Source organism: Etheostoma cragini, chromosome 21 (assembly GCF_013103735.1).
Source record: "Etheostoma cragini isolate CJK2018 chromosome 21, CSU_Ecrag_1.0, whole genome shotgun sequence".
In the NCBI taxonomy this organism is placed as follows: Eukaryota; Metazoa; Chordata; class Actinopteri; order Perciformes; family Percidae; genus Etheostoma; species Etheostoma cragini.
In genome coordinates this window covers 20,656,255-20,680,765 of record NC_048427.1, presented here as the reverse complement: position 1 = coordinate 20,680,765, position 24,511 = coordinate 20,656,255, and the positions used below count along the sequence as shown (strand labels likewise).

At 41.1% G+C, this 24,511-nt stretch overlaps 2 protein-coding genes across 5 annotated transcripts in view; both read right to left on the bottom strand.

Moving 5' to 3' along the window:
• tmem94 (transmembrane protein 94) overlaps window positions 1-5,583 on the bottom strand; it is a 41,458-nt gene extending 35,875 nt beyond the window's left edge. For all 4 annotated transcript variants that reach the window (XR_004655115.1, XR_004655116.1, XM_034861062.1 and 1 more), the window contains exons 1-2: window positions 5,418-5,583; window positions 1,847-2,259 (exon numbers count right to left, since the gene is read on the bottom strand). Coding sequence is in view for 2 of the 4 variants with exons in the window: in XM_034861062.1 (XP_034716953.1) it covers window positions 1,847-1,870 (24 nt within the window). In the remaining 2 variants the exon portion in view is untranslated. The remainder of the gene's footprint in view (window positions 1-1,846; window positions 2,260-5,417) is intronic.
• Window positions 5,584-6,441: 858 nt separating this feature from the next.
• The window catches only part of myo15b (myosin XVB), a 56,854-nt gene continuing 38,784 nt past the window's right edge, over window positions 6,442-24,511 (bottom strand). Inside the window, exons 42-66 of the mRNA XM_034860883.1 lie at window positions 23,513-23,681; window positions 22,431-22,614; window positions 21,747-22,185; window positions 21,365-21,471; window positions 20,304-20,363; window positions 20,055-20,130; window positions 18,471-18,589; window positions 17,643-17,758; window positions 17,293-17,434; window positions 17,059-17,170; window positions 15,401-15,731; window positions 15,234-15,297; window positions 14,555-14,627; window positions 14,388-14,464; window positions 14,213-14,289; window positions 13,157-13,287; window positions 12,679-12,773; window positions 12,507-12,584; window positions 12,315-12,411; window positions 10,809-10,957; window positions 10,003-10,133; window positions 9,040-9,173; window positions 8,802-8,935; window positions 7,554-7,694; window positions 6,442-7,051 (exon numbers count right to left, since the gene is read on the bottom strand). Of these exons, the coding sequence (XP_034716774.1) occupies window positions 6,965-7,051; window positions 7,554-7,694; window positions 8,802-8,935; window positions 9,040-9,173; window positions 10,003-10,133; window positions 10,809-10,957; window positions 12,315-12,411; window positions 12,507-12,584; window positions 12,679-12,773; window positions 13,157-13,287; window positions 14,213-14,289; window positions 14,388-14,464; window positions 14,555-14,627; window positions 15,234-15,297; window positions 15,401-15,731; window positions 17,059-17,170; window positions 17,293-17,434; window positions 17,643-17,758; window positions 18,471-18,589; window positions 20,055-20,130; window positions 20,304-20,363; window positions 21,365-21,471; window positions 21,747-22,185; window positions 22,431-22,614; window positions 23,513-23,681 (3,323 nt within the window). The 3' untranslated portion in view covers window positions 6,442-6,964. The remainder of the gene's footprint in view (window positions 7,052-7,553; window positions 7,695-8,801; window positions 8,936-9,039; window positions 9,174-10,002; window positions 10,134-10,808; window positions 10,958-12,314; window positions 12,412-12,506; window positions 12,585-12,678; window positions 12,774-13,156; window positions 13,288-14,212; window positions 14,290-14,387; window positions 14,465-14,554; window positions 14,628-15,233; window positions 15,298-15,400; window positions 15,732-17,058; window positions 17,171-17,292; window positions 17,435-17,642; window positions 17,759-18,470; window positions 18,590-20,054; window positions 20,131-20,303; window positions 20,364-21,364; window positions 21,472-21,746; window positions 22,186-22,430; window positions 22,615-23,512; window positions 23,682-24,511) is intronic.

The window sequence follows — 24,511 nt, the reverse complement described above, 5'->3', positions numbered from 1 at the left end:
ACACACACACACACACACACACACACACACACACACACACACACACACACACACAGGGTTCAGCTTTCATGCTCTACATCCCACACAGTCAAGCTGTAAATACCGTCCCATTTCCCCACAATAACGAAGCCTTAACAAAAATCCTCCAGAGAGACGCAGGGACACGAGGAGCCTTTGCAGCCTTAGTAAAGCAGAGCACGCCCATATCCTGGAAAGGATCAAGATTAACCTTGGGTGCTCACCAACAAATCAAGAGCATTATGCCAACATGCTACAACTGAAACTAAAAATACCGTAACTACGGTAGAGTCAAAGAGGCGACTTTTTACATTTGTCTTCACTGAGGGCAGAATGGGTTCAGCTACAGATAGACAGAAACAAGCAAGACAACTTACGAGGCTCTTCTTCCTGAGGAAGATCCCTTCTCCCATCTTCAGCACCATGATAGCTCTGCTCTGCTTCACTGCTGTATTACTGCTGCTGGGCTACAAGGGCAATATCCAACGACAGCCGCGCTACGTGACGTGAATCATTACATTCCAGAAATTACTTTTCTAGACGTGAATAAAGTCCTAACTGGAGCCTGCTGATGTCTAGTGTTGGGAGGGAGCTGGAGATGCTGAAAACCTCACCCTAAATTTCCCCTCGTCACTGGGCTGCAGACAACAGAGCCCGGCGTCACCGCACACTGCCAGCAGGACTTTAATTCAAAAGCACCAAGTCTGGGTGGCTCTCTGGCAGGGACTGAGCCTCATTCAGTTCAACTCGGTTCAGCAGCTGGCTGGGAAACTATGCAACAAAACCCTGACTACAGAGGGAAGGGGGAGGAGGGCCAGACATAGTGGGCTGGGGGGCTCTTTTGATGCGAGGAACAATGCCAACCTGGCCTGCACAACCCTGTTCATGCTATTTTTCCCATTTCCCACTACTATGAGCTTAGCATGGAAGCAATGATGTAGAGATGTATAGTAGGGCTGGGCGATGTCTACCAAATTAGCATTAAAAATGTAACAACTGATATTAGTTAATTATATTTGATATAATATAATATTCAGGCATCTTATTCCCAGTGTGTTTATGATGCACGTCTGTATTGGCCTATCTAGGGCTGGGTATCAGTTTCTCACAAACAATTATTAATTTTTTCTCTTTATTACGAAAATCTTTTTTCCAGCTCCTCCTAGGCGCACCGTCTTGGTGGTAAAATAAAGTCTTTCCTGCGTGTTGCTACAACGTGTAAATTTAGACAGCCAATCACAAGCTTTATTCGATCTCGATAGAAGCATGCTGCTTGTGTATTGACATTGTTGAGATTCTCGAGTTAGGTACTGAAATTGGGTATTAAATGATGAGGCATTTTTTGATACTAAGGAGGTAATTCGGTCTGTGCCTGAATATTGTCGTATTTTGCAGAGGCGCAGTGGCAATTGGGAGAGTTGGTTGTTTTGTTGTAAACACATCTGCTATTTTAAGAGCAAGTCAATTCATGCTTGTTGTTCCCTGGAAAGAGAACCACAAAAAACTGATGCTAGGAGACACTGCCAGGAGACATAGCTAAACACTCTCTTCAGGGCAGTCTCTCGTTGGCCCTATCCGTTCAGTAAACAACTCTCTGGTGGCCGGGTTGGTTCAGCGGTAGAGCAGGCGCACACGTAACCCCCTGTACAGGGGTTTGAATCTGAACTGTGACGATTTCCTGCATGTCTTCCCTCTACCCCCTTTCTCACCTGGCTGTCCTGTCAAAAATTAAAAATGTGGAAAAGCCACAAAAATATCTTTAAAAAAAGAAGTAAACAACTCTCTGCCTCAGGGACAGTTGGATAGCATAGGCCCGTGCCGCACTCACCTGCTTCTTATCTTGCTGTTCCATGGCAACCGTAACCACTCAACATGCTCTGCTCCTCAACCAGCCAAAACCACCTGCCAGAGCCCCTTCAGTGCCGCCCGGCAATGTCTAAATCTGGACACGGCACACTGGAGGCCCTCGGCCCGATCCCTCTCGGCCCACTGGCTGTAGAAGCTGCAGATGAAGTAATTCAGATTTGGACGGAGGAAAATGGAAAAGGCAGACGGGTGCAGCCTTGGTCCTCCACCTGGCAACACCTCCTGTCCCACCTCCTCTGCCAGTGTGACAGCAGGCACGCCCACACCTGCAGGGACCGGCAGAGAGAAGCAGGGAACTGTGGGGGTTTTGTTTGGAGGGTTAATTTTTGCTCGGGTGCTGCACAGGGATCCTCTCCATAACATTCATGTAGAGGCCTGTGGAAAAATGACAAATCACAACAGGTCTGCATCAAGTACTGCAACTGGAATGCTACCTACAGTGACCTCGGGGTTTCTCCCAGAAAAGTTGTTTAGCCTGGCGGCAAGTGTCTTTTTTTTCTTTTTCTTCTGGATAGTCAGGCTGATGGCAGCGTTATTGTAGAGCCCAATAGTTTCACAGATTACAGAGTCATTGGTGAAACTGTAAAACTGAGAATTCAAAATAAAGCTTGAGCTAAAAGCTAACCGGAGATTTTAAAATATGACTGTCCAAGTTGTTTTGCCTGAAGAAGACCCAGAAGGGTCGAAACTTTACAGCACAATAAACGGACGGGAGAATTCTTTTAAATTCTTTTAAAGTATGTTCGAGTTGGTTGCCCAGATAGCTCAGTTGGTTGAGCGTGCGCCCATATATAGGTTTACTCCTCAACAAAGCGGGCCATGGTTCAACTCCGACCTGCAGCCCTTTGCTGTCATTCCTCCTCTCTCTCCCTTTCATGTCTTCAGCCGTCCTGTCAACTAAAGGCCTAAAATGCCCCAAAAAAGGTTTCCAAGAAACGTCTTAAAATACTTTTTTTGTATTCCCAGTGGCTTAGGCTGAATCCAGTTCCTCCATCTTACCCCTACGCCTTGGCCATTGAAACCAAGAGGTGAGGGCTAGGGGTGAAAACATACCCCTATAAAATGGGACACCACTTGGTTACATCACCATACGGTATTGATCACAAACTTCCAAGATGCCGTCTCTGTCTGTTGATTGCGTGGGTTTTGACAACAGTGTCATATGCATTACACACTTAATATTCCCTTTGGTGGTGCAGAGGCACTGGTGGGGGCACTGTAGGCCCGATGCATAGAGCTAGATTTGTTTCTTTATTACATGTGAGAAAATAAACGATCTGAGAGGAGAAAAAAAAATGTCATACCAATAGAAAGAACCAATACAATTTAGACAAAAAAAAAAAAGAATAAATTTGAAATTTTTTAAATTTCTGGAGAAAAAAAAATCTCTCTCAAAATACTTTTTTAAACTCTCAAATATATACTTTTTGCTGTCCATGTGAAAAATGTCTCTCGAAAAAAATGTTTCTCTTAAAACCTTTTTCTTCTCGCTCTCAAAACATAAGTCTTTGCTCTCGATGCAATTTTTTCTCTCGTCTCATGATGTAAAAATAACGTCACGGGAGTCCGTGTTGTCTTGGGAGTCCATCTGAATCATTACACCATTGTCCCCGATAGATGCACCGCCATAGTTGAGTGCGAAAGCTAGCGTTAGCTAACTAGCAATTAGCCCGCTTCTAAAGAAATACCTTTTAATTATCTCAACACGTTTTAACAGTCAAACTGAAACACTGGTGGTGAGCTCCAGGTCCTGCATCCGCAGACGGACCGCCATCAGTGGATAGAACGGGTGCAAAGTTCTGCATCTCTGCCGAGACTTGCATCCACAAGGGACAATAATAATTTTACAGGGCAAAGCAGCTACTGTTTAAGAGCTAGGCTATATACATTTCTTTGTCATGTTCATCAATAGGCTTCTTTGCACCAGTTTAAATAAATAGGGTATTACAGGGCTGTGAGATGTTTCAATGGTGTCCATTTTGACACTGGATATTACAGTTGCCGGACACAAACATGTCTCTCTGGGAGGCCATATAGATTATAAGTTAAGAACGTTTAGGGACATCAATGTTTCATTATCATTTCCTTGCTACCTGGATGCAATTCTTGGCTGCAGTGAGGGTTAAAAGATGCATTATTTAGCAGAAATTATTCTTGCTGCCCAAGCGGTTGCAATTTTTAGCAAGGATGCAAAATGGGGTACAACATTAGCAAACCAAGGTGTGTTGATGGCCGGGGAATGGGTCGCTGCTATCGGGTGTAAGGGCTGGTTGGTTAGTTTGCTATAAAATTATTATATATATATATAAAATATCTCGAATATTATTATATTTTGCTCCTGGTATGACAACTTTTTCTCTCAGATATATTTTTTTCTCTCATAACATTTATTTTCCTAACAGTGTGATAACTTTTTCTATCAAACATTTATTTTCTAACATGTAATAAAGAAACAAATCTAGCTCCATATGATGGGCCATCAGGCTTGCAGTACAGTGGGGGTAACCTCGGATCTACATTCAACTACATTGTAATATTAAGACATTGGTTGTGAAATACCATCATTGCTGGCGGGCTTTACTATTTCCACCTTAATTGAAGCTGCTTAGTTAGCTTCAATGCTGCCATATTGTGAAGTGTTGGGGCTATAGCGCGACCCCACAGATGTTAGCATAATAGCTCTATTATAGCTCTATTTTAGCTCTATGATAGCTCTATTAAAGCTCTATTGTAGCTATATTATGCCTGCAGACCAACTGCTCTCACTCTGACCACTAAGCAGCTTCGTCTGACAAAAACCTGCTGAACTCGAGAGTCAGCAGTCTCCATTGGCAAAGAAGTGACAGTGCTCAGCCAAACTGAAGAGAAACAACAGCCAGACAGACTGGAAGGTGAGAATGTACTGACTAAGTTAGACTGTTCGAGTAAAGTCAAACACTAAACCAGTCGTACTGACGGGTCAGACGTGTAGGTAATGCAAGCACAGTCCAACAGGATTCAAGTCCAAGTAACATAGGTCTACTACTAGCTAAATTTAGCAAGCTAATCCACGTCAGCCGAGCTCAATGGTTTTAAATTGCTTTGTTTTCCTCCCTACATGCCGCTTGGAAATAAAATAAAAGTCACAGTGCTGAAATAAAGAGTAGAAATCGCCTTAAACACGTCAACTTTAAATGAATAACGTTATAGCTGATATATCAGGCAGGGGTTACATGTGGAAATGTCGCATTCTACTATAAAAAATATTAAAGCATTAGCTAGCTAGATCAAAAATAACTCATTTTCAAACTACTGCCCATTAATTACGTTGTTTTTTTTGGACCGACGCAGGGAAATAATAAGAGAAGCAATGGCTGGCACTAGTGCTGCTAACATTACGTCCTCTTCCATAGCTAGCTAGCTAGATGTCAAAAACACAGCTATGCTAACGTTAACACAGTAGAAGCTTCGACCAAACTGGACTAACACTGTTGCAATATTATAAAGAACACAGCCGCGTCGAATTTGAAGTATTAATTCGTCTGCAAACTCACCTCGTAATTGTTTAGGTCGTTATTGCTATCCTTTTAGAAAATTGGGTTTTTCTTTCGAATACATGTACTTCTGAGCAGTTTACTGTAAAGCAGCAACAGCAGCCATGTTGGGGATCTGCCTGGAAGAAGTGTGTCGTAATTGGACGGTGCTAGAGTACTCTGTCCTCTGATTGGCTGAGACTAGAGTGGGCGAAGCTATATTTCACTAAGATTGTTTATGGTTCTGTTTTGAAATAGGAAACTTCATATCTTTACTGTAGCTAGCTATCAATTAATGACCCTCCGTCCTTGGAGACAAAAACTCAATAATTATATAATAAAATAATGTAGTAGCTATAATCACAACTATTAAAAATGTTGTTACCTGCCACAGCCACTACGTTTTCACCTATGACTGTATTATTGTAGCACAACTATTTGCAAATGTGTGTGGGGAGACTGTCTCCATGGGATTTGCAAATGTGTAGACAAATCTGCATATGCGTACATAGATCTGTGAAAGCATAGACATACAGTGCATAGATCTGTGAAAGCATAGACATACAGTACATCTTTGAATGTGAAGACAAATCTGTAAATGTGTACATGCAGTGGGTCTGTGAGTGTGTAGAAATCTTTGTAAATGCGTATACTTATCATGGAGGGAAATGTCTAAGTTAACTAGGACTCCCATGGTGCACTTAGACATGAAACATCCAATCGCTCAGTTTAAAATTCTGACATGAGTTAGTTAGTGAGAACAGAGTGGTCAACTGCACGAGATTAAGTCAATAATGTCTTCTACTTGACGGTAACCAATGACTCATATTGGGCAGTCAAGTCTAAAATTAAAGGTATGTCTATATATCTAACATTGTCCCTCCAACTGTCCATACAAACAAAATACACTCATGAGACTAAATTAATCAACATATTTTTAATGCTTATAAAGTATTCACATATTACATGACATCATAACGACAATATCTTTCAATAATGATAAACAAATTTAAGATTTCAGGAATTATGTCAAAGAATTTGAATGTCATTTGAGGGCATCGGTTTATTGATACAACAATTGCTGAGGAACTGTAATCCCTCCTGCATTCATTCTTTAATCAGAGTAGTAGTGCTGTCAATAACTTTCCTCTCAGATAACATCATTGTGCTTGAGAGCAATTGAGGATTGTGTGTTCATATTGTGTTTTTATCCAGTCCATTTCATCAATGACACACTGTTTATGAAGTTACACAGGAAGAAGATGGAAAGCTAAATAAAAACAAGGGTAAACACAAAAGTCAGTTACTGATGCCAGTGATTAACAAAAGCTCTCAATACTGTGTGTGTGTGTGTGTGTGTGTGTGTGTGTGTGTGTGTGTGTGTGTGTGTGTGTGTGTGTGTGTGTGTGTGTATATGTGTGTATATGTGTGTATGTGTGTATGTGTGTGTATGTGTGTATGTGTGTGTGTATGTCTGTATGTGTACGTCTGTGAGTATGCGTGTGTCTGTCTGTCTGTATGTCTGTGTGTGTGTGTGTGTGTGTGTGTGTGTGTGTGTGTCTCTCTCTCTACAAGTGATTAGAAATGGAGCTGGTGACTGATGGTCGGATCAACTCTTCCATTATCAGAGCGAGGATGTGGCACAGCTCCTTAGCCTGGAAGAGACACATCAACACATAACATCAGAAAGGACTGCGTTCATCTCCAGGATTATTGATCAACCCGGTCTCACAGCAGTTCCTGATACGGTCACGTTATTTTTAATCTATTGATTCATGTACACGGACACGTTCATCTTGTTTTTTCGTGCAACGGGACACGACCCATCATTGACATAACACATTCCCTAGCCCCTTACCCTAACCCTCCCAACTAAATGCCAAACCTTAACCCTTACCCTAACCTAATTCTAACCCTAGTCCTAAAACCAAGTCTTGACCCTTAAAAAATCCTCACATGCACGCACGCACGCACACACACAATGCTACAGAGAAATTAGGAACAGCATTAATATTTGGATCACATCATTATGAGACTTTCTCTACTTTCATGGTGTGAATCCAGATTTGTAGCCAAAAGTCCAAAAGACTGTAGGATTGTAAGAAAAGAACCTCCGAATCGACAGCACTACACACCATGAATACTGGAAGTTGCTACCTGTTTGAGATGCAGCGTGACTGTTTTGGGTCGGCTTGGGTTGCCATAGTTGATGTCCACAGCTGGCACTTTGCTTTGTTTCTTGGGACGGAGGGTGCGCATGGACTGCACGTCCACCAGAGGAATCACAAACACTCGCTCCTGCAGAACAAAGACTTGCACTATTATGCTACTTGTTACTTCAGATTGAATAGTTTACATATTTCCTTTTGTTAAATATACTATCTTTGTAGCTTGTAAAATCCATTATACACTTGTATATACATGTATACTCTTTTTCATCCTCTAAGTGTATTCTGGCATTTTTATCTTTGCTATCTTATTTTATTTATTTATTTATTTATTATTTATAGTATATTTCTAGTAGATGTTGCTTTTAGACAACCTGATAAGACTTATTTCTTAATGAAAATCCTGGAAAAATGTTAAATAGACAGGATAGAAAAACGGACAAAAAATACTTTTTAAGGGGCATGAATTCCAACTCTTTTAAAGGTCCATTATGTAATATATGTACTGATGATGTAAAAATACATCATCAGATATTAAGGAAACAAGTACAAATACTATCTTTTCTGACAACAAAGCTAATGCCAGGATTTTCTCCTGTTAAAATTTCCGTTCCATGATGGAATTTCTGTTTGTGTTTAGGTCTGTGTTGGTATCAACCGGCCAGTTTGAGAGCCAGGCCGGGTTGCCAGATACTGTATACACCTGTAAAAATGTAAAGCCAGCACGCTGCAGCTGTAACGTTCATACAGCCGTGAAAGCAGCAAACAAATGAACGGGATCAACAGAGATAGACTCTAAATGACCTAATGTTGCATGTTTTTAACAGTTGCTTGACCAGAGACGTAACAACCCAAAAATGGTGCAACAAAGAATGGCGGGACATTGTGAACAAACTTAAATGTCACTGAAATATATAACAAACAGATAAATGACACTAACATCCTTAAAGAGGTACATTCCTGCAAAAAAAATGCATACCTTATAATAATGAATTACCTTACCAATTAATTAATAATATCAGTTTGAAAAAATGTCCACCAATGATGTCTATAGCAATGTTGTCCAAAAAGTGACCTGATCAAACCAGAGTGGACCCAGTCACACAGATTTAAACATGGACCAGGTATGACTCCATAAAAATAATCTCCAATATTGATAAAAAAGAACATATTACATACACAGACATTAAAGTAGTGATTGGTACGAGTGTTTGAGTGCTATGGCTGCTGAAAGTACCTGTGTTTTTGGGTGAAGGAACAGCACCCCCTCCTGGCTGATGCTGACCATGCATGGGGAGGGAAAGCCCCGCTGGCTCACCTTCTGGGCCAAGAAAGTACTGGAGCCAAACAGAGGCAGGGTGCTCAGAAACTCTGAAAGACAGAGTATGCAGACAAATATAATGATCATCAGGAGGAGAGGAGAGGAGAGGAGAGGAGAGGAGAGGAGAGGAGAGGAGAGGAGACGAGCTACCCACCAATGAATTGTATTTTGGCGTCCTGAGGGCTCAGGGTGTGCATGGCAGCTATCTGGCCCAGACAGAAGGAGTGGATCTCTTCATATTTCCTGCTGAGGCCGTCCTGTGAGGGCAGGTACTCCTTCATCTCCGACCTGGTACAGAAACACAATCAGCATTTAGAACACATTAAGAGTCGGCATGTTAGTCAAGTTAAATTAATTAATGCTTTTGAAAAACTAATACAATAACCACTAAAGGAACCAAATCTGAAATAAATATGTATTGAACATGTCTGAAAAGTAATAGGAAGAAGCAGAAACTTATTTAATCCCCCTTATCCACTTCTGTATAGTAAGCATCATGAATGGCTTCATTTTTATATCATATCTTTAACACATTCGTTACAATTTCCTACATTTGTACTGTATGCAGAGAACAGAAGATTGTTGGCCGTGTTTGTGCTAAGGAGATTATCTGGATACTGTGATATGAGTGCACACTGGGAAGAGTTGGTCGGTCAATGCTACCATGTTGTTGGGCGATTTAGTAGTCAGGTTCATTTACATATGTTGGGTTACAATGACTGAGACGGGGGGGTAGACCGGCCTCTGTGCATCCAGAGTGTGTAGAACGACAATAAACTACGTTGAAAATCAGTGACTCAGGCTCTTGAGGGAATCTTTTCTATGTACAGTAGCCACAATGTATTCATGGATTCTAGCTCAGCATTTAACACAGTTATCCTACATCAACTGGTTCAAAGATGGAGTATATTCACATATGTGTTTGTGGGAGGAATCAAAGAAGCCACTGTCTACACATTTGATTGTTTGAGAGTTTAGTCTGTCATTAAGGAATTTGTGTATTTAATACAGTTTGTCAGTGGTACGTTAGTGTTGGATTGATTTCTGTAGAGCTGTCCAGTCTCCCAACATGTTCCGTTTCTAAAGTGATCAGTGTTGTGTTGTGTGGGGGACTCACAGTGAGGGCGGATCCTTCAGGCCCTGAGCCACGTGCTGTAGGGCTGCCAGCTCTGCTATCTGCTGGACGGATGAGGAACCACCTGCAGCAGAAGCAAGCGACAGCCGCCCACTCAGGTAGTCACCCAGGAGCTACACACACACGCACGCACGCACACGCGCACACACACAAAAGTTTTTTAAATATTATAATTTTTAGCGGGGCTGACATTAAATTTCTGTCTAGTGGGGTCTTCAGCCCCACTTAAAAGGGTCTTAAATTGGCCATGTTAACTGTATTGTTGCACATATCATATAGTCTTCTCACTTACAGTTCGGCCTACATAAAGTCCTAAAAAAGTCAGAAGAAAAGTTCCCCAGCCATCAGCGAAAAGAAGTGGCCAAAAGGTCGGAGAAAGTGACAAAAAACGTCGCAAAAGTGACATAAATGTTGGAAGACGTGACTGGCCAAAATTTATTGTGACCCTAAATTGATATGCGGGCCAGATCAAAATCTGCACGGCTTGGTCAATATAGCTCGCTTTACCAGACCTTCCTCCACAGCGCTGCAGAGGAGGGTCTGGCTAGTCCACACAGCATTCTGGGATGGGAGAAAAACACGCTGTGGGTTACTGGCATTTCTTTAAACCAATCATAATATATCGGAATATCCGGGGACAACGGAGCAATCCCGGAAGTGGAGCATCATGGATACATGATTAATAAAATCAAAGATGACATCGCACATATTCAGGAGATTTTGGCTTCACTTTTTGAACAGTGGGAAGAAGTGTAGGCGTGTCTTTAGTTACAGTGTGTGGTTGTCACCTGCTGGTAGTGGAACTCCACATAGAGGTCACTGTTGAAGGACAGAGGGTGTCTCCACATCAGTCTTCTCAGGGACAGGAAGATGGAGCCGTCATCCAGCAGGAAGTCAAACAGATACTCCTCAGCATGGAGGGGACGGATTATCCCATCTGACAGAGGAGGAGCACAGGACACTGATCTATTCATCTGTCTCACTTTCATCATGTTATCATAATAATAATTTAATGTGGCATATAAGAGGTTCCCTCAATTAGTAATGTTCCATATCTGGTGTTTTATGACACTAAAGGAGACAACCAAGCGTGTGATATGACGCTAAAGGAGACAACTAAGCGTGTTATATGACGCTAAAGGAGACGACCAAGCGTGTTATAAGACGCTAAAGGAGACAACCAAGTGTGTTATATGACGCTAAAGGAGACGACCAAGCGTGTTATATGACGCTAAAGGAGACGACCAAGCGTGTTATATGACGCTAAAGGAGACATTTAGCATCAACAAACAACAACACCAAAGGCACCTGACCAAACGTCCGTATTTTACGAGATGGGAGTGAGAATGAGTTGATCAAACGGGGGTAAAGTCAGTCACACACCTTTGTATAACATACGTTGTAATCTTTGTGCTGGACAACTTGGACATATCAAGTCATTTCGAGTCACTTCAATTCAAGTCATCAGATTAAAATCTTAAAATCAGAGTTGAGTCCAGGTTGTGTGCCTCGAGTCCACACCTCTGATAGATAGAGCTTAGTGAGAAAATGCATATTTATGCAATTTGGATGACGTGACCCTTTTTATTTGGCTACTTTACACAAATAAACAAAAATCTTTTTTAGAGTTAGATTTTTTTTGTTGCTTTTATCAGAGTGGAAAAGACATCAAATCTACCTCTGAAAGTAGAAGGAATCCCGTTTACCTCAGGATAAATACTTCCCATATCTATAACTAGCTAAACAAAGCCTTTATGAAAAAAAAGTACCTCCAACAGGTACTTTATTTAGTCTCACTACTAGTGATCTAGTGAATAGTACCAATACTAGTAATCATTACTAGTTAAGCTAATTGTTCTTGTTCTTATTTGTTCTTGTATTTTATCCTATTATTAATCTGATTATTATTTCATGCCTATTGTAAGTATGTTTATTGTATCCTATTAATTCATGTATATTGTATCCTAGTATTTTATTTATATTCCAACCAAACGTGTTCAAACCTACGTGTTTTCTTGCAAACAGCCACACGCCAAGAATCAAACACACACCTTCCACGTACTGTGTTTGTGTCGCATTAGGTCACGGCAGTTTCCTGCGGTGTCGCTACGACAACCAGCTACGCTTGCCTCACGCATGAGACATTACTGAATCTGCAATGGAAAAGGAGGACGGGGCACCGTGGCCGGGCCGGGCCGAGCCGAGCTGGTACCATGAAATGGAAAACGCCAAAACTGTACTTTCTATGTTTATTATATTCTATATTAATGAGAAACACTGTTAGTTTGATTTACCTTCATGTCGGTTGGCGATGATGGAGAACTCTTTGAATTCTGTGAGATTTGAGATGCCCATTTCTTTACAAAACTCTGTTACCGCATCTGCTGCCATCTGGAGGAAAGTACAGAACACAACCACGATGGTATTGATAATAAACAAAAGAACTCTGGATGGTTCATGGATCAGTAGGTATGAATAAATCTTACACTGAAGCTGCGTATCTTGACGGGAAAATCCACTCCCCCTGGCAGCTGGATGGGTAAACGTCGAGATGCTTTGCCAGCCTGCAAGAAAGACAAGACACTCAGAATCGGTTCAGCCGGAAATAATGATGATGGAGTGGGACAGAAATACACCAAGAAAGACAGGTGAACTTGCCAGAATGGCCTCCATCTCCACGTGTGAGGGGATGTTCCGGCGGCCGCCAAAACTGAGAGATCGCTGAAGGTTCTCCTGACACACACACGCCAGCTCTGAGGACACATGCTATGTTACAAAGAGTGGGTGCCCTGAATGACACATCATATACATATCTCTGAATATAGCAGGCATTTTTACATCACATAACAATGACTTTCCCCCTTTTCTGGTCTACATATCCCTGCCTCCGCTGAATTATTTTTATCCCTAGTCGAGACAAAATACGTTTAAACCACATTGTGCTATTTCATTCTGAGATTATTTTCCATTCAATTGGGGAGTTCATGAATACGTGTTTTTACATGGCTGGCAGAGTGGCCATATGTTAGAAGGGGGGATTTACTGCAACCATATTTGGTTATGTTGGGCTTCATACCCCCCCCCCTCACAAATTGCACCCTGGTATAGTGTATGCATTCTCTTGTATTTCTTCTACCTTGGTATGGCTGTGCGAAGTCCTGAGAGATGTCGCGCAGGTGACGCGTGACGAACGGCCGCAGAGTAGCAGAGCAGGGGAAGAAGCCGGTCATCATGTTGAGCAGCCGCCAGCCGAGGGTACAGGTAGCTCTGGGAAGACAACACAACACAGAAAATAACATTTTCAATTATATTTAAACCCTTAAAATGCTAAATTACAGTAACTATTTTACTGTACACTATGCATTACACATTTTTCACAATAGAAGACCATAGGAATATCACGTTTTTCCTGCAAAATGAAGCCAAGTTCTGTAACAAATGTCACACCATTCTGTGGAATGAATGCAGACAGCATGTGTATTTGCACTTTTTTTTTTAATTAGTACTGACTTTTTTGACCACTATGTGGCCAAACTCCACAACAAGCTAAACTAAAATTGAAGGAGCTAAGATGTTAGGTTTGTTTAGCAGGATTAGAGCAACATTACTGTCATGTTGTGTTTCTGGCCACTTTAAGTCCAACGTTCAGTCTTTTGTTTTATCGCTCTTCTGCTCTCTACCAACTGAGACAAATATCTGACATTGTAGCTGCTAAATGGTCTTCTCGGTTCAACAGCTAGCCTCTAACTTTGTCTGTGTGCTGCTTGGTGCTGGGTAGTGTTGGCTACAGACGAGTGCATAGCTTTTGTTTCAACATTGGGTGGGGTGGGGTATTTGAGCATCAAAAAACTCTTTATTTTCAACATCCTCGTAATTTTTTCTGCATCAAGTTGTGGTGAAATTGTCTTTATTTATGTAAAGGAAATTATTACTCTCCGGTACTGTTCAAAACTTTCTGAACAGTCAAAACATCACGTGTGTTTTTTCGTTATTATGTACATCTGAATAACAAATCTGTTAGAGAATGAGACATTGTCAAAGCCAGAACCTCAAAAGTTTAAAACTACATGAATCTATCTTTATTTTTCTCTTCCTGTTAAAGTAGCTCTAAAGTAGACAGTAGTCCTGTTAATACTCAGAAATAACATGTATTAAAAATGTTACCCAAAACCTAAATAATTGACACTCTTACTTGGTCGGGTTGTTAGTGGTTTGCTTGATGACCTGGCAGTAGATTTCATCTCTCAGCAGCTCCTTTTCCTTCCCTAACTGAACACAAGAGAGAAACTCCATTTGTTCGTCACACTCAGTAACCCGCAGAAACTCAAAAGCGCGCTATAAATGCTAGACACACTGTGTGAACTGACCAGTAGGATGTGGCGCATGCAGTCTGACGGGGTGTTATTCTTCTTCATTGGCATGTCACCCATGAACTGCATCAGGTCTGGAGGGACAGATAAATGGGAGGATGAGGGAGGAACAGAATAGCAGTAGCTTTAGTGTGCATTAGTGTGGTTAGTGTGGATGCACTCACTCATGAAGCACTGGACAGATAAATCATTGATTTCAGGATCATTGTACAGAATGAGGGACTCCTGTATGGGAACCTGGATGAACAAAACCCAATGCAGTCAGAGTTGTTTTTATTAAGGAAGTCTAATTGACAACAATTAGAATTATTCTGTTCCAATATAATAATCCAATTACAATTTCAATTTTTGAGTAAGATTTAACCACATTTCTAAATGCATGGGTGCCACTATACTTTTGCTTTCAAATAAAGACAACTTGCACAAAAATATTCTTTGAAAAAAAGAGCGCTCCATGCTCTTATGAAATACATTTATTTTATACATCATTTTAAGGTTTATAAGAAGCTTTAAATGAATAAAAGGGGTCTGGAGGAAAAAGCAAGTGTTCTGAAGATGGTGTGTTCTGCATTAGAGCTAATAGTATCACTAGTATAAAATATTAGATTGGAAAATGATAATTATTTACAGTATGTTCATAGTAAATTGCGGAGGGCCTAATATTGATCCTTGTAGGACACCTTTAAAAAACATTTGGGGACTTGATTTGAAACAACAACAGAGTGAACTCTGCAAGACATATGTTCTCAACCAGTTGTGAGCAGAACCATTTAAACCAATGGACAGCACCTTATTTAAAGAGGTAATATTTATGATGATGTTAGAGGGATTGTACATTCTTACCCCTGTGTGTTGAACTGCCTCTGAAAAATTCCTTCCAGTTGCTGGCAGACCTGTAGTCCCCACTCTTTAATAAACAAATGAAGGTAGTCCAAAAAAAGCCATGAAGAGTTATGAACTTAAACCAAGATAATCAACAACACCACTTAGCTATTATTCTTTTATCCTACCTAAAGTACTTCATGGCAAACTCAGCCATGCCTGAGAAAATCTCCAAGTCCAGGACTGAGCCCTGGAGTGAGCTCTGGACTGATCTCTGAACCGGTCCTGGGGCGGAGGTCTCTCTGCGGGTCGGCCCTGAATCAGTGCTACCCATATGTCTGCTGATGAGACCTGAAGACGGGTCCCTGGGTGGACTGACAGGTCTAGTGCCCCTCATGCTTTTCCTCCTGTCATCTTGTCGTGCAAGGTGTATACAGTGGTAGTCCGGGGCTGCAGATGGCTGGGTGAGGTCCTCTGGGAAGAGACCAGAGCGACCTCCTTTGGAGCCAAAACGCCAGCCTAATGGACGCACACAAACATTTTATTTGATGTGATGATATGAGATTTGGATATGCATTAAACAAAAAACATAATAAGGCATGTTTGACTAAAAACTAGAGTTGGGTTGATTTCACCTGTCTGGTCCAGTGTACGAGGCAAGATTCACCATTTCATCTTGCTCTGCTGCCTTCTGAAATAAAACTCACTGACCCCACCGCCATACACAGACGTGTATAGTTATATGTATTCATGGAAAATTTGCTAGGAAGAAACTACTTTTGCCATGTAAAGTTTAGCTAACTACCTTTATTTAGGGGTTAAAGTTAGCTTTACTGTAGTAAAGCTTAATTTAATGCAGGCTATAGTAACTGGTAACGTTAGATTAGCTCACCAAACTTTTACATAGGAACGGCCTTGCTTTATCTCAATCGGTCCAAAGTAATCCACCCCGACATTTCTGGATGGAGGTAATTCTGGGGTAAATCTTTCTTTAGACAGGTCAGCCATCTTTGATCACACATTTTTCCTTTTGTGACGCTTGCAAAAAGCACAACTTGACAAGATTGTTCTTGCTGCTTCATTGGAGAGTTTGTAATTGGGGATCGTAATTTCTCCCCCCCATGCATCAGCTGTTATATGTGGAAGAAAAATAATAGGATTTTTTAAGTACAGGCTTACATGTCTAATTATAGCTATATTTGAAGTATTATTTAGGCTGGTAAAGCTGTATTCTTTTTTTTTTTTTTCAGAATACACTAAAAACGAATCCTCCTCCTAAGCCAGATTCATTTCAACTCAGGGTGAGACAACACACATCCGGTTTGTCACTTGGGTAATATGAAACCATTCTGAAGTAGGATTTTATAATTAAAGGCTTACATGTCTAATTAAAGCTATATTTTATATTTTTTATATAAAGATATTTTTACTATTTTTCATAATATTCTATAAAGGAATTAAGCGTATTTAGCCAGATAAATTCCAACTCAGCTATATTTGAAATATTTTTCAGGATGGTTGAAGCCATATTATTATCTTTTATCAAGCCAACAAAAGAGGTGATTTGACAAATACAATGCAAAGTGAAACGCCTTAACACTGCAGTTAAAAAGTCATGGCTTGGAGGTGTATTACCTCCACCAAGTGGACTGGAGTCACTACACTCTCAATATGGGCTCTGTCATGTCTCGGCTGAGACAAGTGCAACACCTAGTAGTAAATGTCAGTATATTGGTCCGGTCCAGTGTTTGGCTTGATATTAAACAGGTGTTAAAATATAAACACCAGCTCAAGCCTACTAAAAAATACCATAAACAGATATCTAGCATCCAATTAATGTCCTCACCTGGCTGAAGTCCTTCTATTGGCTGCAGTTTGATGATGTCACCCTTGCTGAATCTGAGCAGACTTTTGTCATCTGTTACAAAGCTCTTCAGGGCAACTACATGGCCTGAGTCCTAGAAAGCAGGGATGAGGGCAATACAGTGTGTTGACTAAAATGATGTCACGTGGCCAAAATATTGTAGAAGAGCATCACACAGAAAGATGATGACGTGATGATTTAAGAGCCAAGAATTACCCTGATGAGCTCCTGGAGGAAGATGCGGATCATGGCAGTGATCTGCGGAGCTCTGGGTGACTGCAGCAACAACTGTTCACTCTTCAGCTCCAGTTCCACGCTGTCTGCACCCTGCAGCTCAACGGACAGCAACTCTGCAAAACTGCATTCATGCACACCTGAGTTAACATTCTGTGCAAGAATCAACCAAAAAGGGACTACATTTACATACAGCCACAAATATTCAAGATTGTACAGCGGCAAAGTGCATGGAAAGGCAGAGTTACTAATTTCCAAGCTAGGTTATTGACAAAAACAGGGCTGTGGTGTTGCAAACGCCGAGGCCGTTCTTTGATCCCAGTCAGATTTACCTGTAGCTTCTGAGCAGACGGAGGTGTTTGGGGTTGATGCCTGATGCTCTGACCATCTTCAGGAGACGAATCCCACGATGAGACACACCCAAGACCTGAGCGTCCCCACTCCCCAACTGAAACAGAGACACAGAAGGGATTGTTATTATATTCCTGCAACTAACTGACCTTAACGCTTGAATCAAGACAGCTGGTATGCCCCTGGGAATATTGTATATGTTATTAAAAACCTTCTTACTTAATAATTCTTAAGAATTTCCAACCTGTTAGCAATTGTGTTCATTATATACAGTGGGGTTTGAAATTTCGGGCACCCCAGTTCTAAGGCTTTTATTTTCCTTTGTAAAACACAGTGAATTGCTTCTATGCTAAACAAATAAGGCAATGCTATGCCATGTCATAAAATAATTAGATATTATAACTATATATAAATAATTATCGCTTTGCCAGACCTTCCTCCACAGCGCTGCAGAGGACGGTCTGGCTATTCCACACAGCATTCTGGGATGGGAGAAAAACAGGCTCTGGTTTAATGACATTTCTTTAAACCAATCACAATCGTCCCGGGTGGCGCTAAGCACCGGACGGAGCAACGGTGCCTCTGCAGAATTGCCTCAGAAAGGACTTGTTTTGGTGGAACATGTGCACGTTTAAAAGAAAGAAAAAAGGGTGATGGACATCCGGCCGAAAATTAGGGCCATCCGGTGGAATTTCGACAGCACCGGAACAATTCCTATAATTAAATGTTGTCGATATAGACATTAAAATGAGATGCTGTACACTCCTCATTATCTCCAACTTTGCCGTGTCTCTTCTTGACGTGCTCACCTTCACAGGGAACAGGCGGGTGAAGTAGTTCTCCCAGTTGTCTCTAGCAGCAATCACAATCCTCTTCTTCATGATGTCGTTCTGGATGGTGCTTATAGTCATTCCCACATTGAAATTTGCTAGAGTACAAATGGGAAAATGGGATGATGTTCAGAAAAGGACTGGGTTAAAATAACTGATCTCCAATTAAAAGCGACCTTTGTTTGAATGAGCTAATATTGATTAATAAAACCCTGTTCTTTTAAAATATGCTTTTTTACCTTGGATGTGGTGAATAAACCCTCTTTTTGGGAGTCAATTCTTATTTTAAATATTAATGACAGGACCAGAACCGGTCCAGGCTCAGGAAAAGGGCAGCAAAAATCTCTGCAGACCCCCCCATATCCTTGTCACAAACTGTGGAGAGACAGCTTCTTCTCCCAGGCAGTCACTCTGTTGAACGCTCAAAATAACCCCCAACCTTACACTGAACCCATTCAAACAACACTGTTCTGCTAATCATCCTCATTTAAGTTTCAATCATACAATTACAAAATTTGTATCATTGCACTGAACCGCCTTGCACTATATTTATATTTAAATCTTAAATCTCAGACTATACTGATATTGCTGGATCAATCCTTTTCTATAATTGTTGTTGTACATTTCTTGTACAATTGTAAATTCTACTGTATTGTTATACTATATACTTAACTATAATTTTTTGTATTTCTTACGGTCCTTTCTGTTTTCATTTCTGAGTGTTATACTTTGAGAGCAAAAAGATTAACCTGCGTCAAATTCCTTGTTTGTTAACACAAAGCTGGCCAATAAAGCTGATTTGGATTAATTAATATATATAAGAAATATTTGAGGCTTGCTTGCTTATTGGTTGTATAATCACTAGCACTAGTTTTCTGAGTATCTCTTTTATATGCAAGCAAAAATGGTACTGCAACTGAAATTCCCCTAACCTAATGGATATCCAATCAAGCTGAAAAAGCAATCGAATCAGGAAATAATTAGCATACAGTGTACATTTCAGTAATGAAAGGCCCTGAAAGCCCACACAGGTGTTCATAGTCCGGCAAATTTTTACGTTAATCTTGATTGTTAAGGATATGCAAGTACTTTCGATTGAAAACCCCCCGACCTGAATCAGTGCTGGCAAATTGGAGTAGCAGCAGCTACCTCTACGAGCTTCCACTGGGCAAAATCAGCAGTTTTCGGGGCAAGTTGTAGAGCCGTCGTGCCTCTTAACAGACACAACACGCCATTAAAATCTCTTTGCAACGTGAACAGGGCCCTTAGGTGACAACAAGATGCGTTTTCCAGTCAGACCTTAGCTGTAGCTAGCTCGCCCTATTAACCCTCCTGCTGTCCTTGGGTCAAATTCGACCCATTTTCAGTTAATTTTTTTTTCTTCGAAATAAGCGCTGAAAATGTCAAGGTAAAAATTATCCAAAGACTTTGAAAAAAAAATAAAAAACTTAAAAAAAGCACCCACAACATTGAAAAAGTGTCAAAAATGTTGTTGTCCCCAGAGCAGACATGGCAGTTTGTGAAATGGCAGCCAGCGTTATGATGATGGGTCAAAACTCTCACCCAGCAGGTCCTTCATCTTCCTCCTCTCCTCTCTGCTGATCCTCACACAGCTGTCAGAGTAGGTGTCCCTCATGATCTACAACACATCACACACTGACAATGTTGACAGTTGGATGTCTCTTGCCTACGATGTACAAGGCAGATAATGAGCAATAATCAGAAGGTACTGTGGATGAATATAACCGGAGCGCTCAGTAAGCTCCAGTACATCAGGTTACACATGACAACACCTGAAGACAACCCACTGACCTGTTCACATAGCAGATTGAGAACGTAGGGCCGGTTGAACATCTCCCTGGGGTAAAACACCTGCACACAAACACATGATACTCAAGGGTACTGACGGGACATTTCACGAAAAGACTCCCCCTGTGTAGTATAAGATGCTGTGTAAATTGTAAAATGTGTGCAGTGTTGTAATGTAACAAAGTACACATATTTCACTGTACTTTAGTAGAATTTTCACGTATCTGTTTTTTACTTCACTACATTTCCCTTAAATCTCGTTACTATACAATTTAATCAGAAGAAATGAGTTACACTGGAAAAAAGAAGATTTGAAAGTTACTTTTCCAGTTGGTGACTTGATGTTTGTTGCCAAGCAAAAAAATAAATAAATACATTGGCCAAAACTAAAGAAGAGAGGAGGATGCATAATAACTGATAGTCTTGCAAAATAAAGCTCCCACACAGATTTTGGCTATTACAATTGTCCATTTGTAAATTCAATGAATTCTGATTAACAGTTCAGCCTAGGGCTGGGCAATATGGAGAAAATTAAATACTGCGATAATGTTGTCCTAATATCTCGATGTCAATATTGTATTATAGGTTTGACAACTGGTCCTTTACAAAATATCTTAACAATGACATTTAAGATATCTTCAGTGATGTGGATATAATGACTAAGGGGGTAAAGGTTAAAATAACAGCAAAGCTAGAACAGTCTGGTAGGATCAGAAAATGACTCACTTGTACTGTAATGTAGCCTTTAAGCCAGGAAAAGACAACACTTAAGCAATTTACAATTTCCAAAATCTAAAACGAGATCTAGTGCAATATTACGATATCAATATAATATCGACATAATGCCCATCCCTAGTTCAGCCCAACCTATCAGGTGTACATATTGTCCTCCAGGTTGTGAACATAAACTGTAGCCTGTCCGTGTAAATCCTGTAAACTACAGCCGGACATTTTTTGCCCAGGGGTCTCTGCATCTGCATACATGCTATAAGAGTGTGAGTGAGTGTGTGTGTGTGTGTGTGTGTGTGTGTGTGTGTGTGTGTGTGTGTGTGTGTGTGTCTTACTTCTTTTCGCAGGAACAGTTTCCCTGGCATGCTGGAGTAAGAGAAGTAAACTCCAGCAGAGAAGCGGTGGAGCTGGGAGCGCACGTCCTCCCCATCTGGCATCATATCTACAGTAAACACATGAAGCTCCTCATATTAGATTAAGTTGGTTTCAATGCTGGTTAGCAGCAATTGTCAGCTAAAATGCATCACATAAGAAGCCTTTCAGTCTTTTACAGGGTGCAATTTGTGGGGGATTTCCCCCTTTCTGGTCTACAGTGGCTCTACATTCAAGGTGGTAATGTTTTGTTATGCATGATCAAAAAAACAACCCCACTTTCACAATTCGTTCCCTGCACATAGACATAAGGTCTAAAAAGAACATTATGAGGGCAACACCCACTGAGAGACGGGGCGGCCGTGGGAGGCGGGTAGGGGATGTTCTGTAGGATGGGTGCTGGGTGTGGAGGAGGCGGTGGCGACTCTGGAGGAGCAGGCGGAGGTTGCTGGGAGCGCTGCGAGCCAAACAGGTCCTCCAGGGAGCGCTGCTTCTGCTTCATGTTGCTGGAGATGACGCGAGGCCCCCTGGTGGAGGGAGGAGAGGGCCTTGGGGAGGGGGTCCTTGGAGGGGGGGGGGCCTTCTTAGGTGTGACTGGCGGCGGAGCACTCTCCTTTGCAAGCAGTAAGAAGTGGAAGATGTGGCACATGGCATATTCCAGACAGAGATACTCAATAGAAGACAGAATAATAGCAATAACTACAAAAATACCTTTACATTTCTCTAGAATCACAGCTGACCCCCCCCCCCCTCCCCTCTGCCCCTCCTCCACTGGAAGGATTCTCTGCCATGTTTGCAATGCCATTGGCACATGTGTATACTTCCATTTATTATGCCATGTGTAAAAGTACATTAACAACATTTTATATCTGTAATAAAATGATATTGTCCATGTTTTTGGTATCATCTGCTCTCCTGTATCCTGATTCTGTAGATAATGTTAAAATTGTCTATTTTATTTTGAACTACAGTGTATGTGCCCACCGCCCTACATTTCGTTGTGCCTGTACATTGTGTCAATGATAATACCTTTGAGTTGAATTTTATTGAACCGAATTGAATAGAAATGTAAAGGTATTTCTTATTAGATGGAGCAGTTAGACCTTTCCGTGCCTTCCTGACCTGTTGTTGTAGCCCTGGTGCCACGTTTTTGAGTTTGGCCAGAGCTTCATCTTTTGGGTCATTCTTCTTTATAAAATGCCGTGCAGGAGGTCTGTGAACAGGATAAAAGCAGTAAATCCCAGACACATTGTAGAAGTTATTATTTCTAGTGAATGAGGCCATTGTGGGATCCTGGTAGCCTGTGGCGCCATAATATGAGGGGAAGAAATATGTATTTCATGTACAACCCCAGACTACCATGAAAAGGAAAGACTAAGGGCAGAGATCTTCAACAGGGTGTCCGGGACCCCGGATATTTGAGAAAATCAAATATCACAATATTCTTGACCAAATGTTGATATTGCGACAACTCTTGGTGCTTTAACATCGGTACAATAGTCTGGTCCTACCAGACTCTGGTCCATTAGCCTGGTCCTACCAGACTCTGGTCCATTAGCCTGGTCCTACCAGACTCTGGTCCATTAGCCTGGTCCTACCAGACTCTGGTCCATTAGCTTGGTCCTACCAGACTCTGGTCCATCAACCTGGTCCTATCTGCTTGCATCTTTCTCCGCCGCCAGTACGGAACTACAACTCAAACTAGCGCAGAACCGCAACGTCTTCGTTCCAAGATTTGACCGGAGAAAACCCAAGAATAAAAATATCTTAAACCAAGAAGGAGTACTGAAGAAAAATGGAAAATTTCTTGTGATTTCATGTGTTTTATGTAGATTATATATAGAAACTTTGGAGCTACAGGCTTCTCTAACAGATTTGTTGCTGAGATGTACATGATTCTTAAAAAATAACGGAAACCTGTGTAATGTTTTGAATATGCAGACATTTTTGAATAATACAAGAGAATAATAAATTCCTTTACATAACAAAATTAGCACCAAGAATTGTTGCATCAAAACCTTCGCCCTTGCAAGCAGGAAACAGCTGAAGATGTAAGATCAGAAGAAATGTTTGGGGAAGTGTCTAGACCTTGGAGCAGCCCTGGAACTGACCTGACAGGCTCAAAGGGTTCGGGTTCTGGTTGGGGTCGGCTGTTGTACATTTTGATGATTTCCCGGATGTTGGAGGTGGGTTGGGGCTGAGGCTTGGCGAGAGGAGCCGGGGCAGGTGTTGCTTTTGGGGGGTCCACCTCTCTGGCTGGAGGGGTGTGGAGACGCTTCACTATGCGAAATGATAGACAGAAACTACAGCTTAAGCTTTTAGGTCAGTTTAGAAATGTCAGCTGTTGAAAGAGGAATAAAAAAAACTAATCTTCTGGAAATTGATCTTAATGCCTTAACTGAAAAAATTAGACACCCTTCCACCTCTAGGGATTGGCATGGAGAACTTTCCGTAAAATTATCTCTCAATTAAAATCAAACCAGCTATTAAGTTAACAGAAATACAAACATGTCAATCTCTATCTTCCAAATTTCTGCTTTTAAACTCCAAAATCAAGTATAAAAATTCTAAAAAACAAATTTAAAAGTAGTGGTAACAAGTTGGTGTAAGTGGTGTATGTATTGGTGAAAGTGTGGGGGGGGGGGGGGGGGAATTTAATGTAAAAAGCAATGAAAAAAAAAAAAGTGTTTATTTTTGGTGGGTTTACGCAAGGGCTGATGCTCAATTATTATTAGACATTTAATTGTAGAGCAAAAAAAACAACTTTGTGTTACTTTGTGTCTCTGGTGCTTTAACACGCATAAACACTTGGAAAAAACAACTATGCTGCTGGAGTGAGATTCGGTTTCTGAATGTCTTCTGCCTTCAGTCTCCGGGTGGGCTGTTAAAAGATGTCAGTTTCTGTGCTCCACAAATCTTAAACAACAAATTTGCGTGATTGATTGATATTTTAAACACGTCATTTCGTTCATAGAATGCTCAGCTTTTTTTTGCAAAGTTGTTTTGCAAACAGTAATAACTCAAAAAATCTTTTCAAGTTTCAAGAGACAATTATATTGTAAAGTAAAAATTGAAATTGTTACAGCTCTACATGACACCATTATTTTTGG